General features: G+C 44.9%; 1 protein-coding gene across 6 annotated transcripts in view; it reads right to left on the bottom strand.

Moving 5' to 3' along the window:
- RHOT1 (ras homolog family member T1) overlaps positions 1–6,735 on the bottom strand; it is a 57,554-nt gene extending 50,819 nt beyond the window's left edge. For all 6 annotated transcript variants that reach the window (XR_014298317.1, XM_082679019.1, XM_082679021.1 and 3 more), the window contains exon 1: positions 6,533–6,735. Coding sequence is in view for 5 of the 6 variants with exons in the window: in XM_082679019.1 (XP_082535145.1) it covers positions 6,533–6,608 (76 nt within the window). In the remaining variant the exon portion in view is untranslated. The remainder of the gene's footprint in view (positions 1–6,532) is intronic.
- Positions 6,736–15,676: the final 8,941 nt, after the last annotated feature.

Here is a 15,676-nt window from a genome sequence, read left to right as displayed (position 1 = left end):
GAAAACCAACGTTCTGAGGAAATCTAGATTTCTCCACAGCTCAGCTCCTCACGGCAGTTCTGGCTACCTGCAGCAACTCCTGCCAAAGCACAGACCTGTCACCATGTCCATTCCAACAGGGCAGGCCTCAGAGACAGGAAAGGAAATGGCTTGGAGACGAGGCACTGTAAAGACGGCAACAATTAAAGAGTTTTACTTATGCTTGATCATACAGACTTACAAGACAGCAATACCAAAGAGTGGGGATAATTAATTTATTTGTATGATACTACCTTTCAAAGTGTGACATTTCTACTCATTCGTATCCTGCCTCATTTGTTAAAGAATCTGAGGCAATTTAGCACTCACTACAATAAAACAATCCCATGTAGTTTCTGAAGTAATTGTATAATAAAAGGCCTTTTAAAAAATCAAAGAACATGAATCTCTCCCACATAAAAATCCAAGAGTGATTTCCTTTTTTAAAACAAGTTCAAAATTAGAGCAAGAGAGAGAGATTACAGTGAATTTGGGAAAAAATGAATGAGCATGTTTTCATTAGTACCATTTTGGGTTTCCTTTTGGAAGAGCAGTGAAATGACAGCTGCTTTAACTAATAAAGGATTATACAGATGTGACTGAGTTTCAAAATGCTTTGGTGAGGAACTTCCCTGGTGGCTCAGTGGTTAAGAATCTACCTGCCAATGCAGGGGACACGGGTTCGAGCCCTGGTCCGGGAAGATCCCACATGCCGTGGAGCAACTAAGCCCGTGCGCCACAACTACTGAGCCTGCGCTCTAGAGCTCATGAGCCACAACTACTGAGCCTACGTGCTGCAACTACTGAAGCCCACGCACCCAGAGCCCATGCTCTGCAACAAGAGAAGCCACCGCAATAAGAAGCCCGCGCACTGCAACGAAGAATAGCCCCCTGCTCACCGCAACTAGAGAAAGCCCACGCGCAGCAAGGAAGACCCAACAGATCCAAAAATAAAAAAAAAAATAAATAAATAAAAACATTTAACCAAAAAACAAAAAAATGCTTTGGTGAATCTAAAGTAGGGCTTTTTTGCTTCTCTTAAGGCCTACCCACCTAACCTTGAGTGAGACTATCAAAGAAATAATGAAGCAGCAAGTTTAAAATTAAAGTTAAAATAGGCCACTTTCAAGCTAATTTTAATTGAGAAAATAAGTGAATGTCTTGAAGGAAAAAATTTTAGAATATTAAAATTTTAAGACTCTTTAAATAAGCCTATAATCAAAAAGGTTCCTTATGGGAATCCCCTGGCAGTCCAGTGGTTAGGACTCCATGCTTTCACTGCCGAGGGCTCAGGTTCGATCCCTGGTCAGGGAACTAAGATCCTGAAACCCACGCAGCACAGCCAAAAAAAAATCCCTTATGACAATGGCAGATGAGTATAAACGTTGCATATTTTTAACTACTCCAGAAAATAGAAATTATTTCCATAAAGGAACATATGCCAAGCTCTTCTCTAATTATTGTACCAATTAAATTTTATATTTAATATAATATATACTATAAATATTTTATATAGTACAATTTTATGATAAATATAATTAAATATAATAATTATATATAATATAAACATTTTAATATAAATATTAATATGGAGGACAAAAAAAATTATCCTTTGTTAGCCAGACATCTGATGGTCTCTATTTCCTCTATTTTGCCTGAGAAATATTAAAGTGATCTATAAAAATTAAAAGCATGGCCACAATTATCCCCAAGGACAGAAGGCCTTCTGATTCAGTTCAACACAACATGCTACAGTTCTGTCTGAAACCCCATGCTTCTAAGTAGGTCATTCATGGGAAGCATAATTCATCATTATAGAACAAATTATCTAGATTTATCCCAGCTAAAAATTTGTCTTTTCATCACATCTTTTGAACATCTACTTCTAAATGACAGCAAATTCTTAATATTCATGAAGTGGAAGTAATATTCCCTGGTTCCAATTGCCATCCTACCAGCCATATTGACTATTTTTCTTGATAACAAACACCCCATGCTTCAAGTAGCAAAGGGATCTACCTACTCCTCATTTTTATCTGCTTCTTTATTAAGAAGTCTTGCTGGCTCGTCTTAATTTATTGTAATTAGAATACACAGGGAGGAGGAGAGTAGCTATGAAGTTGTATTTTTAACTGGAAAATTTTAGCATTTGGGGAAATAGCTGAGCATTGTTCCAAAGGAAAATTTCATCAACCATATGCAGACAACGTGGGCTGCAGAAAGACAAATGCTATGGTCTATCCCTCTCCTTCAAACTACATCAACACTAGTGCCCAACTGGTGCCGGCAGAGCAGAAAAGACAGCAAAGAACAGGTCTCAGTACAGGTGTAAGGATGATGTAGAAGAGACTCTCTATATGAATAGAATAGGCTATGTAGAATGGACTTTCTACGGCCAATCACCCAGGTACTATCACCCAGGTGATAGTAGGTACCATACTGCGTTGTGTTATCACCAGACACAGTATAATTGAAACTGGAGCAGTTTCATCTTCAAATATCATTCTAACAAAGACCAGAATGGAGAGCAATATGGCTTTAAAAAGATCATAGAAAGTTTTTCTCCAAAATAAATGCTAGCTTATTCCTGAAGTGTCTTTGACTCTTATACCTAAAGAATCTTTCTCTAACTCCTTTAAACCTCCAAGATGGCCTCTGGTGGTTCAAGGAGAAGCTGACCTCTTTTGGCAAGGACTATAATTCCTGGCAGCCAAGACATGAACTAGACATGGCATCGCCATTATAAGTCACTGGTCTACTTCATTGCCACAACACAGGAATCTCCCCAACAAAATAAAGCTAAGAACATGGACAAGAGACTGGATGAATGCTGCCCCTTCAAATCCTAACAATAACCACATCAGACCAGATTTTAAGAAAGGAGAATGATCACATTTTTATGACTAAGAGGAGTGGTTTGGAAAACAAGGAAAGTCTAAATAAACTAAACTAGCTTGAACTCGTTCATTCTTTCAACAACTATTTGAGTGCCTACTTTGTGCCAGGCCTACTCTAGGCCTGGGGAAATGGCAATAAACAAGACCAATCCCCTACAAAGCTTACCTTCTAGCCCAAGTAACAACAGAAAAAAGTGAACAAATATGCAGGGAAGTAGGGATAATGCCTGGGTCAGGGCCCTCTTATAGAGAAAGCAAAGTAAAGGAGAGAGTAGTACAAGAACAAAGCAAGGGCCAGATTGTGAAGGACTCTGCAGGACTGCATTAAAAAGTTTAATGGCCTCGGGACTTCCCTGGTGGTCCAGGGGTTAAGACTCTGCACCTCCAGTGCAGGGGGCATGGGTTCGATCCCTGGTTGGGGAACTAAGATCCCGCATGCCTCACCGTGCAGCCAAAAGTTAAAAAAAAAAAAAAAAAAAAAATTGAATGGTCTTTAAGTGAAAGTAGAAATATCAGAGAATTAAATGGGTAACACGATCTGGGATATTTTTTAAAGATGACTCTGTCTGCTACATGGAGAACGGACGAAATTAGAAGCAGGGATACCAGTTAAGGAGATACTACAAAAGCCTAGGCCAGAGCCAACCAAAGTGTGAGCTAGTTTGGCAGAAGTTTCGATGATAAACCAAGCAGTTAGACAAACTGCGTAAGAGATACCGGACTCATTTAAAAAGAGGATAGGGCTTCCCTGGTGGCGCAGTGGTTGAGAGTCCGCCTGCTGATGCAGGGGACACGGGTTCGTGCCCTGGTCCGGGAGGATCCCACATGCCGCGGAGAGGCTGGGCCCGTGAGCCATGGCCGCTGGGCCTGCACGTCCGGAGCCTGTGCTCCACAACGGGAGAGGCCACAGCAGTGAGAGGCCCGCGTACCGCAAAAAAAAAAAAAAAAAAAAAAAAGAGGATAACAGTTCCACTTTCTTAATTAATTTGACCAGAAGACAAATATATCTCAATTTAATTTAAAAACAAGACTTCACTAAAACTAAGCCCGTGCGCCACAACTACTGAGCCTGCACTCTAGAGCCCGTGAGCCACAACTGCTGAACCCACGTGCCACAACTTCTGAAGCCCACGTGCCTAGAGCCCATGCTCCGCAACAAGAGAAGCCACCGCAATGAGAAGCCCGCGCACCGCAAGGAAGAGTAGCTCCCGCTCACAGCAACTAGAGAATGCCCGCGCGCAGCAACGAAGACGCAATGCAGCCAAAAATAAATAAATAAAATTTTAAAAAGTGGTTTTCCTGATAAATCTGTGTATCAGACCAGTATCAAAATAGTTTTGGTCACACTTATTGTTTACCTAGCATTTAAAGTACTACAACTAGGCTAAGTAGCTGTCAGATGTTTACATTAAATCTCAAAAAGTAATGCTTCAGTCATTTCCCCCCAGAATACAACCCTTTACTATAACTAATTAAAATTATATATTCCAAATAAGTGTAGCTCTTTCTCATATATTTTTAAAATTTATTTTATTAATTTATTTATTTTTGGCTGCGTTGTGTCTTCGCTGCTGCGCACGGGCTTTTCTCCGGTTGCGGTGAGCGGGGGCTACTCTTTGTTGAGGTGTGCAGGCTTCTCGTTGCAGTGGCTTCTCTTGTTGCGGAGCATGGGCTCTAGGCACACAGGCTTCAGTGGTTGTGGCTCGCGAGCTCTAGAGCACAGGCTCAGTAGTTGCGGCACACGGGCTCAACTGCTCCGCGGCACGTGGGATATTCCCGGACCAGGGCTCGAATCGTGTCCCCTGCATTGGCAGGCAGATTCCCAACCACTGCGCCACGAGAGAAGCCCATTTCTCATACTTTTAAATGTGGGGAAAAAAATCACGTATATAAACTTGGCCTAAAGTTTTCGGTATCATCCTCTTTAAGAAAAATGTCTTCCTCAAAAACGAAGGCTTTCTCTTGTGTCAAGTTTCTCCCTATCTAAAAACTCTCACATATACACTCTTACCAATTCTATTATTTGCTTTCAATTCATCAGAATATGACTTGTAATTTTTCTAACAAATTTTTAAGTCTTTTATGTATTTCAAAATAAGTAATACTGTTAACCTTTTAGCTTAAATGTCCTAAGGCTGACAATATATCTCACATACGTATAGCACTTCAATTCAGATGTTTTAGACTACTGATTACATGTAATTGCTCCCTATATTCAAAACTAAAACCAAAACAAAGAATTTTTGTTTAAAAAAATTTTTTTTATCCATCAGTTTTTTAAGTGGGACATCTACTCACTTTCCCTACCTTGCTCCAAATGCATCAACCAGAATCATATTCCTGAACTTTGTCAAGGAAGTCCATGCAAAACACAGATTGACACATGTGTTGTTATAAATTAAAACTAAAATTCACAACTGCAAACCAAAAAGTAAACTGTGTCTGGCTAAGCTTACTTCTAAATTCTGATTCTAAAGGAAGATTTCTACAATAGCAGGTGAACAGAGGTTTCTGTGAACAGCAAAGAACACTACAGAAGAGGGTAAAAATGTGTTCGCTTCCTTCGTTGGGAGTGCATCACAGTGACCTGGAGGGGCTACTCTAGAATGAAACGGGGTTTAGAATAGAAAGCTTCAAAACAGCAAAGTCAGGTCATTAACTAATGTACTTTTAAAACAAACGGTCCAGTCCTCCCCAGCCCACTTTCTTATTTTAGTCCTACCAATTGAGTCATGTAACTTGAACAATATCAAGAAGTCCCTGCTGTTCTGTCCCCAAGTCAGTGAACAGAAGACATGTCTCCTTTATTACATCTTCAAAAAGTGAAATCTAAGAATCTCTGCGGGGGAGGGGGGGGTCTCACGTGTGCCCGTCATTTTTAAATTAATTACCAAGTAGTTATGAAATAATGTTTTAAAAGATGGGGGAAACTAGGCTTTAGGATAGTAATTCTCTCAACTTAAGGACCCTCCCCATTTAAGTATTCATTCATTGAGCACTTGTATAACTTGAAGTTGAGAGTAAATTTTTGAGGAAACATCGAGTGTACCTGGAGTTATTCCAATGCAAAGAGCAAATACCGCTTAAAATGCTCCGTGCCTTACAGTCAATGCCTAGAGCGAGGGAACACCGCGAGCGCAAAAACATGCAGACACCTGACCTTGCCCACAAGTCGAACAGTTCTGCACCCCTCCCCCTAGCTTCCCCGGGAGCCAGTTCACGCCATCCCAATTGGTTAGTCTGCCTGTTCCAGCACCTGCCTGGCAGGAACAAGGGAATCTCCACGGAAGACGAAAGGGTCTGAGAGGAGGCGGCCTCGGAAACGCGGAGGCCCGGGAGGAGAGCATTCCAAGAGAAAAAGGAGAGGACCTTCGGAGGGATGAGGCCGGGCGGTCAGAGGCTAATGGCGACACGGCTTGAGGGTGATGACGGGGGGACAGAGGACGGGAGGGCTCAGGAGGGCCCAGGTGAGGTGAGAGATCGAGGGCCGCCTGCGGGCAGCCGAAAGGGAAGAGCGGAGGGGCTGGGAGGCCTGGGGGCGCGGAGGTTGGGCAGTGGGGCGGCAGGGGCTGCGGTGGCCGCGGCCAGTCCCGGCCAGCCCGGGCGCGCGGACTCACGTTCTCCCACCAGAAGGATCCGCACGTCTTTCTTCATGTCTGCGGCTCGCAGGGGCCGGCCTCGGCCCGCACGCATGGAGCGGACTCCTCTCGCCCGGAGCGCCCAGCCCGCGGCGCCACTCTCCCCACGCTGCCGGCGCCGCCTGCGAGCCTCTCCCACCGCCCCGCCCGAACCTCGGCCTCCCGGGCCCGCCGCACCACCTCCTCAGCAGCTACCCTGCTCAAGAGCCGGGACAGCGCCTGCTCCGCCTCCTCCGGCTCCGCGAGTCGCGGCGGCGGCGGGGCGACGGGGCGCCGCGAGGGACAAGCGCTTTCGGAACGCGAACGCTCTCTGTCCCGGACCTACGCCCCCGCCGTCAGGTTCGCCGCAGAGCATCGAGCGGGAGTCTCGATGGGATACGCTTTGGGCCGGGAATTTGAGTGGCAGGGTCGCTAGTCTGACCCCATTTCTTTTACGAAATAGCGGCAGGAGAAGTTTATCGTCCAAGGTCGTATAGCTAGACCTTGGCAGTGTGACTCAGGGCAAGAATATTCTTACCTGACTGACTATAAACTCCAGAAGAGCAGCGACCTGTCCACCTGGTTTTCAGAAGTATTCCCCACCTTATTGGGCAAAGCCCTTAGAAAGCCTTAGAAAGCCTTCAGAAGTATTCCCCACCTTATTGGACAAAGCCCTTAGAAAGCGCTTGATTGAGTAAAGGATGACTACCTCCCAGAATCGAGTCCTTTCCACTACCAAAGCCCACCACCCTATCTGCTTTTTATCTGTGATGCTTATAAAATACGATTCTAAATAATGAGATTAGTTTCTACACTATCTGTGTAAACAGATTCATTTCTTTGTAACCAAACCAAGTGATTTTCCTCTCTCTGTGTGGTTTACTTTAGGCAGGGTCTTCTGGTACATCTCTTTACATAGGTTTGCCCAGCGCAGTGCCGGACACATAGGTGGCACTGAATAATAGCCTTGTACTAATTTTTCTAACATTGTCTTAATTTCCTCCTGACTCTCTCCATCCTGAGGAATTTGTTGCTATATCTCTCTATATATGCTTATATGTTTGAACAGTGCTTGGCAGACAGTGGGAGATAGATGGACAGATGGTTGGAGAGAGAGAGAGAATAAAGGAGGAAACACTATCTGTGCATAATGTGCCTTTTTTCTATCTTAAGTATTACAAAATGAATTTTTTGTAAGGGAATAAAAGGCACATGTGTATAATACCAATCCCCTTTTCTCCTAGGAGAAGCCTTGTGGTCTGGTGCAGCATTTAACAGCTGCTGACAAACTACATTAGTTTGAATCCAGAGCCCATCACCTGATAGTTAATGTGATCCTGAGTAAGTTCTTTTACTTCTCCAAGCCCGCCCCTTCTTCTGTAACATGGCAATAATGATAATAATACCTACCTTCTTAGGTGGTTGTGAAGAATATATAATACATGTCAAGCATTTGTCAGATGCACAGCACTTGCTCTACTGATCTCAGCTGTCATTACTGTTGTAGAGCTCACTGAAAAATTGAAATCCACAGGTTTTGAAGCAAATTCATTGTTATGTTTATAACAGTATTTCACCATCTAAACTATATGATACCTGTAAGGAGTATAGGGGTGGAAGCCCTTCCAAAAAACACTCTCTCTGTGATATAAGGAGGAAGACAGGAAAGACACACTCCCTGCTCACTGGGAGATAATGAAGTCATATTCCAGGATGGAGGCAAATAAGATGAACTTCAGAAGGCTTGATGGCCTGATCTTTCAGGGGAAAGTATTCCTCAGAATTTTAGTATTACAAAATGTTTGCGTTGGAAAGACCCTTATAGAGCACCTATTCTAATCCCACTATTCTATAGGTAAGACAAGCAACATCCAGAGAGATACCATAACTTGCCAAAAGGCATGACAGCTGAGACTGAGCCTGGGCTCTGCCATCCTGAGCATATGATGCTAGGCAAGTCACATGACCTCTCTGTGCCTCAGTTTCCTCTCAACCAAAGACTATCATCTTTTCCCAGCCTTCTACCTCACAGAGTAGTTTGGAGGATCCCATGAAACAATGTCTGTGAAAAAGGCTTTTTCTTTAAAAAAATAAATTGCATAAATATCAGATCACAAAGGACGAAGACCCTTTACAGAGGAGCAAGTTCTCTAGGGCACAGCTCCCTCCAAGCAAGACTTTGTAGAGAATCTTGACCCTGGGAGCCCTGCATCAGCATCGCCAGTGGATGCCGGTGTTAATTCTGTGGACATCAGGAGCGTGAGAAGAGACAAGGCCTTCGTGACGTTGCACATGCATGCTGGGTAAAGGCTTTGCAGGGGGAATCTCTGGAAGGCAGAGGGCTAGGAAGAAGAGTTTATTTAGGGGGAACATTGCAAAGATAATACTTCAAACTCTTTTGTAGAAAAAACTTACTTAAAAATCCAGACCCAAGGGCTGCAGAAAGGAGTCACCCAGCAAGCACTTACAGCCAGCGATGACTAAAATTTTGGTACAAAAGAAGACCAAAACTAAAGTGGGAGTGGGGAGCCGGACAAGCCAGAGTGTGCCTCACAGGCAATGTATCAATAAGTTTCTTTTTACAGCCCCTTCCCATCTCCCAATCAGCTATACTTCTGAAGCTCCGGCCTCCTGTCTTGCCTTGAGCTCTATGGCCCTCTCTTACGTTAACAGACATCCATCAGGGGTCACTCTGAAGTTCTCTTGGAGACAGCATAGCTCAGTGATTAAAAGCAGTGACTCTGGGGCCTTCCCTGGTGGTCCAGTGAGTAAGACTCCACGCTCCCAATGCAGGGGGCCTGGGATCAATCCCTGGTTGGGGAGCTGGGTCCCGCATGCCTGCCGCAACTAAGAGTCCACAATGCCTCAACTAGGACCCGGCGCAGCCTAAATTAATTAATTAATTAATTAAATAAAAGCTGGGACTCCGGAGTCTGCCTGCCTAAGTCTGAGCCTCAGCTTTACCAAGTACTAGCTGTGCATCATCAGGCAAATTTCTTACCTTCTCTAAGCCTCATCTGCCAAATGGGAATAACACCTCATGGGATTGTTATGAAGATCAAACGAGTTAATATAATAGGAAAATGCTTTGAATAGTGCCTGGTACATGGTCTGTAATATACAAACGTTGGATAAATAAAATAAACTGTGAGAGAAGTGACTTTTGTACACCTTTCTGAGCCAGAAGATAGAGCCACACGATGACACACACCGCAGCAACACAGAAGCCAGAGAATGGAGTTGTTGGCAGTGGAATTTACTGCTGGGATATTACAGATAGATGACTGTATGTATATTAAGTACATTGGATAAAGCCAAGAGGACAGATTAGTATCTAGAAAGCCCTGATGGCATTTCCCTCTAGAATGCTGGGAAGGAGCTCTACCTTCGCAAGACAAACTTCATGGCTTCTCAATTGTGAAGGGGACACTGGGGGTCTGAACAAAGTACCTTTGCCAGGATTTAAGAGGATCCATCTTTCACACCTATCAAAGAAGGAACTTGCAACACAGCCTCTCCCTGAGTCTCAGGACAGTGGAACACCCCAGGGCTGGTGGGCAGGCCTGCTGGGGAGAAGATATAGTGTGTGTTAAATGACTGACATTGGGTGGCACAAGAGGCTTGTCTCTGACTGGTGAGTTAGACACAGTCCTGGGCAGGAGTCCAAATTAGATGGGTTGGCATTGGTCCCACTCTTCAGACCCATCTATCTTTGGTCTCTCAAATTAAACCCAAAGTGGCATCCATCTTCACTCTGGTCTCCCATTCCTTCCAGGAAGACTTCCTCCTTTTCCTGCCGAGCCTGATCTAGTGGAGCAGAAAAGTCCAATGCTTTGGTACAGAGTAAATCTTTATTTTATTTATTTATTTTTTTTTTTGCGGTACGCGGGCCTCTCACTGTTGTGGCCTCTCCCGTTGCAGAGCACAGGCTCCAGATGCACAGGCTAAGCGGCCATGGCTCGCGGGCCCAGCTGCTCCGTGGCATGTGGGATCTTCCCGGACCGGGGCACGAACCCATGTCCCCTGCATCGGCAGGCGGACTCTCAACCACTGCACCACCAGGGAAGCCCATAATGTAAATCTTTCTACCTCCTCTCTCCCCATCCCACCCCTAGCCAAAACCAGCCAGACTTGTGTGATTGTGTCCCACTCCTTCCAGTAATCTGCTCTCGCTGTCTGGCTGTGTTCACAGACAACCTCCCAGGCAACACAATGCCTTAACCCAGCAAAACTGAAAATATCCCCAGAAAGCTCCTAGGAAAATGACCATGATTTTAGCCTGAGTGGCCTTCCAGTACCTGCTTCTACAATTAGTGAGTCAGCTTTGATCTGATTAAAATTCATTGTGCACATGTTGCCACGTTAGACACAGTGACAGTGAAAGACTCCAGTCCTCTTGGTGGAAACCAGATCCACTCTGGGTAAACAGTTTTCAACTCTGGACAAGGGGGGTTGGGGGACACTCCAGGCAAAGCAAACCAGAATTGCAAAAGTACATAGTGTGACACAAAGCAGGGAGGCTGGGGTGGAGGGTGTATGTCGGGGGATGACAGCAAATGGGGGCTAGAGGTAGGTAAGAGCAGAAACAGGAAGCAGAACTTCCTGTTGTAGGTGGGGAGCACTGGGGAGTATTAAGCAGGGGAGTGACATGATCTGACTTCCATTTTGGAAAGTTCACATTAGCAGACTGAGAATGGATGGGAAGGGGGCTTCTGACTAGAGATAGAGGAGCTCGCATTAAAATGATCTGGGAGAGGGCTTCCCTGGTGGCACAGTGGTTAAGAATCCACCTGCCAATGCAGGGGACACGGGTTTGAGCCCTGGTCCGGGGAGATCCCACATGCTGCGGAGCAGGTGGGCCTGTGCACCACAACTACTGATCCTGCGCTTTAGAGCCACGAGCCACAACTACTGAAGCCCACGCGCCCAGAGCCCATGCTCCGCAAGAAGAGAAGCCACCGCAATGAGAAGCCCGTGCACCGCAATGAAGAATAGCCCCCACTCGCCGCAACTAGAGAAAGCCCATGCGCAGCAATGAAGATCCAACTCAGACAAAAATAAATAAATTAAAATAACCTGGGAGAGATGTGATGGGAGTCTGAACCAGAGAGCAGATGCAGAGGGAAGGGGGGGGCCAGAGTTGAAATGATTTGAGAAAGCAGAATCGAGGGTCAGAACTTGGTGACTAATTGTACAGAAGGTGGTATCAGAAAAGCTCCTATGGTAACTCCAAGACATTGTGTCCTGGAGATTGTCACTGACCAAAGCCATAAGTTTTTCTCCCCCAGGGTGTATTTATTTTGAAGAATAAAGGTGAAACAATTTCCCTTCACACGGAAGGAAGACACAGTCTTCCATATTGCACCAGACCAATCTCTTAGAATCACGTTTCGCAAAGTGGTGGAATAAGAGGTGTAAAAGTTGTGCAGGGACGTCAGAAACAGTGACTCTTGTGGACAGAAAGGTTTCCTTTTTCTATTTTCTTTCCATCCTGATTAAGTCAAGGTGAAATCCTCAGTAAATCTTAAATACCTGATAATCTTCTTTTGAGCCAGAGAGAGAGAGAGAAAGAGAGGGAGAGGGCAAGCCCACTTCAGGTTCAGAAACTTAGACAGACAACGGTACCACGCTAGTCATTGTTTTGTTTTTCTTGAAACATACATTTAGGCTTATCCCTCTAATTAAGACACATGATTCTGGTTTTCATTTATATAAATATTTTAAAGTTTCCTTTTGAAATACATGTACCTAAAAGGGGAGATGTGAGTTGATTTAGGAAAAATATTAAGTAAAACATGGTACACGAGACAGAAATTCCCTGCTGGTCCAGTGGTTAGGACTCCGCACTTCCACTGCAGGGGGCCCGGGTTCGATCCCTTGTCCGGGAGCTAAGATCCCACAAGCCAGGCTGCACTGCCAAAAAAAAAAAAAAGTACAGGGAATATGCAGATGTAACAAGAATCATGGCACATGAAAGGCTGAAGCTTAAGAAACCCTGTCCTTAAAACACCTATGGCTGTAAAAAGAAACGAAATTGAGCTATTTGTAATGAGGTGGATAGACCTAGAGTCTGTCATACAGAGTGAAGTAAGTCAGAATAAAAAAGACAAATACCGTATGCTAACACATATATATGGAATTTAAGAAAAAAAATGTCATGAAGAACCTAGGGGTAAGACAGGAATAAAGACACAGCCCTACTGGAGAATGGACTTGAGGATATGGGGACGGGGAAGGGTGAGCTGTGACAGGGCGAGAGAGAGGCATGGACATATATACACTGACAAACGTAAGGTAGATAGTTAGTGGGAAGCAGCCACATGGCACAGGGATATCGGCTCGGTGCTTTGTGACCACCTGGAGGGGTGGGATAGGGAGGGTGGGAGGGAGGGAGACGAAAGAGGGAGAGATATGGGAACATATGTATATATGTAACTGATTCACTTTGTTATAAAGCAGAAACTAACACACCATTGTAAAGCAATTATACCCCAATAAAGATGTTAAAAAAAAACACACAAAAAAAACCCTATGGCTGGTTAGGAAGATAAATCCCAAATCAAAACAAATCTTCAGGGACTTCCCTGGTGGCCCAGTGGGTAGGACTCCACGTTCCCAATGCAGAGCTCCCAGGTTTGATCCCTCGTGCATGTGGCAACTAAGAAGCCCGCATGCCACAGCTGAGACCCGGCACAGTCTAAATAAATAATAAATAAAAATAAATAAATATATTTTTAAAATCTTCAGCATAACCTAAGTATGTATAATTAAAGAAGACTGCAGTTGTCTGGAAGGACCCAGTGATTAGGGTTTTGAGCAATTATGAATGAGGATGAATTTGGGGCTAAGGGCTCAGCAAGAGTAGGGGGTGATGGAGCTGAACATATACCAGGGAAGAGTCCCCTTTTCCTGTCAAAATCCCCAAGTGCCCCCTGGGGAAGGGACTTCTCCCTTGAACTGCGCAAGGCAGCCTGAGAGGTCTCCCCAGAGAGCAGCACTGTTTCACTTTGTGGTTTGTTTCTGCAATCAGCTAGGAAATAAAGTCTTCAAATTAAACTCTTCCGGAAAAAAAAAAAAATGTACTTGAGGGAGAAGCAAGGGACAGATAGGTGTAACTGTATTAGAGGTTGTTGTGAGCCTTAAGAAGGTGGTGGCTTCCTGCTTAGCAGGTGGTTCTTCCAGGAACCCAAAGCCCTAGACCCCAAAAATGGGTACAACCACTTAGATGTTTGAGAGAAACATCTCCAGATGGGGTGAGCGGCTGCCCCAGGAGCCCCTGATGGGACGTCTGGCTTGGTCCACGGTGGATGACTTCGTCCCCCACACGGTGTAGACCCCAGTGAGAGGTCCCTTCATCCACTGGCATTTCAGCTTCAGTTCTTCTCTTTGGGAGCATTTTCTGTTTTGTTTGAGTGAAGGGTGCTATTTTCCACAGTGTACTGGAAGGGATATGCTGACAGAAAACGTGAGACAAAAGCAAGGAAGCCAGAAATGATAACCTTTGTTCCCCACCTCTATGATTCTTGTGCTTTGGCTGCAGCTTGGGGAAATCACGTGGCCAGCCAATAAACCCCACGCGGACAGAGGCCCCATTATCCAAACCACCTGAAAGGATGGTATTTAATCAAAGGACCTAAGAGGCTAAAACCCTGGCCTCTAAATTCTTGGCACTTTCAAAAGGCAAACATCAAGGTGACTCTGGGTGAGAAGATAAAGGCTCCATAATGCACAAAGTGAGAACAGAGAGCCTTTGAATGGTCACCTGGCACAGAGAGGCCCTGTCCCTGCTTAGGCAACTCAAGGCCACTACACTGAGAACTGCCACCCACAACAAGAAAAAAAGAGCACCTCGTGGCTTGAGAGCTGTGTCCTATCAAAGTGGATGCCCAGGTCCTGGTCTCGACTGGGACCTTATCAGAGGGTATTAAGGTTAAGAGACTTGACTTTGGGAACACTGGGCCAGCTCCCAGCTCTGCCACGCTCGGCTGACTGGCCCTGCACAAAGCCCTCAACCGGTCCAGGACCCCCACCCTTCCCTCGTATGTTGACAGAAAGATGGTAACACTCATCACGCAGGGTGGTCACGAGGCTCAGAGAGTAAATGAGCAGATCACAGGGGAAGACTCCTGCTTGCTCCTGTTTTCGAGGATTCCTGTGGAAATTAGGTGTGAATCTACAGATGTTAGAGATCAAGATGTGTGATATGAAAATATAGTTATGTCATTTTTGCTGTGGTTATAATCACCCTGGCATTCTTCCAGTGTCCTCATCTATTACATCAATTCTTTCAGCAACCCTTTGAGGAAGGCAAGGAAGGGCGAATAATAATTATTTCCATTTTACAGGGGAAAGAGAGGCAAAGAAGTGAAAGGCACCATCAAAGATTGTCTGGCTGGTTTGTGTGGCAAGGCTTTCTGCTCAACCCATCCAACAGAGCTGGACTTCCACCTCTCCAACAGGTGCTAACAGAGCCTGACAGCCTACAGATGAATCGTAAGGAGAAGAAAGGGAGGGGAAGGCTGTAGATCAGGAGACTTCAGAGACATATCAACTGTTGATAGGGTATGAGGGTTCTTCCTGGGGGTGATGAAAATGTTCTAAAATTAGATTATGGTGATGGTTTCACAACTCTGTAAACATACTAAAACACATTGATTTGTACACTTTAAATAGGTGAATTTTATAGTATGTAAACTATATCTCAACAAAGCCGTTAAGAAAAAGATATATCAGGGTTTTTTAGGGTTTATGCTAGGGATGCATGTTTGCGTGCTAAAACTCTAAAGAAATGCAAGTAAGTGATTACTAAAAAAGTCAGGATGCCTTTCAGGTGGACGGAGGGTTTTGTGATTGGAATGGGGCACATGAAAGAGCATCTGGGGTGGGCAGCAAGGTTTTCTTTCTTTCTTTTTTTTTTAAAAATTTATTTATTTATTTATTTTTGGGCTGCATTGGGTCTTTGTTGCTGTGTGTGGGCTTTCTCTAGTTGCGGCGCGCGGGGGCTACTCTTTGTTGCGGTGCGCGGGCTTCTCATTGCGGTGGCTTCTCTTGTGGAGCATGGGCTCTAGGCATGCGGGCTTCAGTAGTTGTGGCACGTGGACTCAGTAGTTGTGGCTCATGGGCTCTAGAGCGCAGGCTCAGTAG

This window comes from Grampus griseus (assembly GCF_964374135.1).
Source record: "Grampus griseus genome assembly, chromosome: 20".
NCBI lineage: Eukaryota > Metazoa > Chordata > Mammalia > Artiodactyla > Delphinidae > Grampus > Grampus griseus.
Note: the sequence above shows the minus strand (reverse complement) of the source record. Positions and strands in the feature narration are given on the sequence as shown.